A 3,866-nucleotide genomic window follows, 5' to 3' on the forward strand; every position below is an offset into this window, starting at 1 on the left:
CTTGTCCAAGGCATTGCACATGAATGCCTTCACTCATAGTCTTTATATTTTGGACAGTGTGGATCATAGAGCTTTGAGATGTATCACTAATTTTGGATTTCTTACTTACATTGTACTTTATATTCTAAAGTCAGCTGGAATGCTTTAAGCACATTTGGTTTTGACACTGGTATGTCTTCATTTCGAAATCTGTTAGGGGCAAAATCCAGGACTATCTTTCCTGGATGGAAAACTTAGTTATGGGAACTGATATGTAATCCATGGAGGTCAAAGGGCTTGTTGGGGCAGATAGTTGGACTCTGCCTTGTCATGGGAAAGGTTGAGGATATCTGCCCCAGAAACAGCAGGTTTTGTCAAAGGAGGGGGCTGCAGATTACATCTTTATGTTGGATGTGGCAGTCCTGAAGCAGAAGATCTTCCCTTACAGCAGGAAAACATGGCCGCCAGCTGTAGCCGCACCTCTTTTTGCCAGCAAGAGTATACCAGGGGGTTGATCAGGGAGTTAGACAATCCTAAGAGCCACAGATGATTCTCCAGCATTTTAGTAACGTTGCAGCTTTTACACAGAAGGTGAACTACACATGTGATAAAGAATGGACACCAGAGCAGCAAGAAGCAGCCAACCAGCACCCCCACAGTCTTCAAGGCCTTCACGTGAACCATGAGACACATCCACATCTGTTGATGCTGGTGATGATGCTCCTGATTGCAGCCGTGCTCAGCTGTCCTGGAGCCAGCTTTCCTGATCTGGAGGATCTGCTTGTGGTGGCTGTAGGAGATCTTCAGGATGTCGAGGTAGATGTAGACAAACACAGAAACCATGGGGAAGAAGCAGGCGCTGAGTAACGCCACCATTCTCACCTGGTGAACCACCGCGAATAAGGCACAGAAGCCGTGGTAGCTGTCTGTCTGCATCTGCCGCACCATAACTGAGGGACAGAGGACATGGGTTGTCAATCATAATTAACTACCGCTGACATTTTAAATGTTAATAGCTACATAGCTATGTTACCTACATAGCTATGTTGCCTATGTACCTAATGCAGCTCAATTTGCTTTAGCCTGAGCCATGATAGCTAAGTAAACACATGTCCTATATGGTTTTGTTAGTTTTAGATTTATCCAGCTAAGCTATATAGCCACATAACCTACATGGTTTACGTAAGAAAGTTGACAACATAACTAAATTAGCTTCATTTTCTTTAGCCTATGCTATAATATCATGGTAGCTTTGCTAGATAAGTAGCTATGTGTCCTAAGCAAGTTCATTACCTTTAGATTTAGCTTTGGAAGTTACATAGCTATGTTATCTACATCGCTTACATTGCTAATGTAGCTTTGTGAGTTGTGAAGCTACTTTACCTACATAGCTAGAATAGCTTCCTTAGCTTTATATTTAGCTATGTAGCTATAACTCCTATGCTAGCTATGAAGCTTACAAAGCTAATATAGCTTCTTTTTTTTAGCTGGTGCTATGATAGCATTGTAGCTTTGCTAGATATGAAGCTATATGTCCTGAACAAGTTCATTGCCTTTAGATTTAACTTTGGAGATTATGTAGCTATGTTAGCTACATCACATACCTTGCCAATGTAGCTTTATTTGCTTTAGCTTAAGCTGAGTTAGTTGTGTAGCTATGTTACCTTCATAGCTAGAATAGCTTCCTTAACTTTAGATTTAGCTATATAGCTATATTTCCTATGCTAGCTATGAAGCTTACAAAGCTAATATAGCTTCATTTTTTTAGCCTTTGCTATGATAGCATTGTAGATTTGCTAGCTATGTAGCTCTGTGTCCTAAGCAAGTCGATTACCTTTAAATTTAGCTTTGGAAGTTATGTAACTATGTTAGTTACATCGCTTACGCTGCTAATGTAGCTTTTTGTTAGTTGTGTAGCTATGTTGACTACATAGCTAAAATAGCTTCCTTAGCTTTATATTTAGCTATGTAGCTATATTTCCTATGTTAGCTATGAAGCTTACAAAGCTAATGCAGTTTAATTTTCTTTTTCCTTAGCTATGTTGGCTATTTAGCAACATGTCGTACATAGCTTCATTCAATTAAATTGTCCTCCAGGATTACATTCTTTTACCCTCTGCTGAGAAGCATACCCACAGCATGATGCTGCCACCACCATGTTTCACAGTTGGGCTAGTGTGCCTGCAGTGATGAGCAGTGTTCACTAAACATGTCGTCTTGTCTGATGGCCTTAAAGCACCATTTTGGTCTCATCCGACTAAAGCTCCTCTTTTTCTTATGAGAGCAAAAGGGGGAGTGGATGACACAGTTTTAACTCCTTAACTTCGTTCTTTTGTCTTTATGGTGTAATGGTAGCCAGGAATACTTGCATCAGTCTGTTGAATTAGGTCAGTCACTCTCACAGGAGAATATTTATGTGGCCACTTAATTTACTGTGAAGTATGGTGGTGGCAGCATCATACTGTTGGGATGCTTCTCAGCAGCCTGATTGAGACTTGAAGGGGCTGTATATTTATGCACTTATTTTGTTTTACATATTTCTATTAAATTGACAATAATTTGTAGAAATCTGTTTTCACTTTGACATTTGAAAGGTATTTTTCTTTGTCAAAAAAGCCAATTACATTCACCATGATTGATTTATGAAATCAACAAGAGGGTTAGACAGCCAAGGGGGTGAATATTTCCTTACTTTAGATTAAATTAACTTTGATTAATGTTAGTGTCTCACCTGGCAAGAATCCCACTGTAAAAGCAGAGATCCACAGAACCAGCAGCGACCCCACTGCCGTCCCCTTCCCCGACAGCCTGGAGTACCGCAGCGGCATCTTGATGGCTGCGTAGCGGTCCAAAGAGATGAGGAACATGGTCATGACAGATGCTGTACAGGGCGACATCACGAAGGCCATCCGCATCAGGCAGTGACTCTTTCCTTGTGTCAGCTGCGTAATGTTCATTGGAAGATCGACAGCGTTGTTGTAGGTGACATTGTCGCTGTTGAAGTCCTCTGTCGCCAGACCAGTGATGGCCACGCCCACCAGAGCGTCTGCCAGGGCCAGGTTGAGGACAAAGCACCAGCTCTGGCTGCTCTTCTTCAGAAGAAGCTTGAGTAGAGACGCAGCTACTAGAAGGTTTGTGGAGATGATAAGGCAAGCAAAGACGCTCAGGATCACACCCATCACCACAGGCTTCACTTCGGTCTGGGCTGGGGGTTCATCTGGACTCACACTGACAGAGGGGATGGTGCCACGTGAATATGACATGTTGATCGTGGAAACCAGGAGATTTTAGGCTAAAATCTCCAACTTTTGCATTCTGTTTGCATCGTTGAAGTGAGAAAATGTTTCCATCGTTCGCAGCCTTTGTCCATCATAACACAGGTCACAGCTGCAGCCATTGCAGCAAAACGGGAAAGATTTGCACTGAACCTAAGACTAAATTGGTTAAAAACTTCCAAATAGGCAAGGCCAGTGTAAGAAAGTGTAACTAAATACCAAACAGAGTCAAGCTGATAGTCAAAATGTCACTGAAATGGCAATGGAAAGAATCCAATATAGTCAGACAAGATGAAGCCCATTCTCCTCTTTCATGTAAATCCAGTTTCATTTTAAGTTTAAAAAACTCCGTCTGCTGCTTCAATATCCGTTAACCCTCCTGTTGTCTTCGTTGTGTCCTCTCAGAAAGCCCAGGACTAAAATAAAGGATACTACCATCAGGTCAGGCTGGCCTCCTCCCCTCCCCTTCTGCTGCTCATCTGTTGCTGTTGTTACCAGTCAGGATGACCCTTGTTCCAGTCATCTGCCTCCTTCCTCCTCTTTAGGAGAAGCTGTTTATGATCACAACACTTTTTTTTGTAAGCTTGAGGCTTTTTCTTTGGAAGCTAAGCT

At 42.1% G+C, this 3,866-nt stretch overlaps 1 protein-coding gene across 1 annotated transcript; it reads right to left on the bottom strand.

The window, feature by feature from the left end:
• Positions 1 to 267: 267 nt before the first annotated feature.
• LOC121518537 (glucose-dependent insulinotropic receptor) lies at positions 268 to 3,242 on the bottom strand. Its single transcript, XM_041800889.1, is given in 2 exon segments — positions 268 to 929; positions 2,711 to 3,242. Coding segments are annotated over 2 exon segments (1,194 nt in total).
• Between the last annotated feature and the right edge of the window lie 624 nt (positions 3,243 to 3,866).

This window comes from Cheilinus undulatus, linkage group 12, assembly GCF_018320785.1.
Source record: "Cheilinus undulatus linkage group 12, ASM1832078v1, whole genome shotgun sequence".
In the NCBI taxonomy this organism is placed as follows: domain Eukaryota; kingdom Metazoa; phylum Chordata; class Actinopteri; order Labriformes; family Labridae; genus Cheilinus; species Cheilinus undulatus.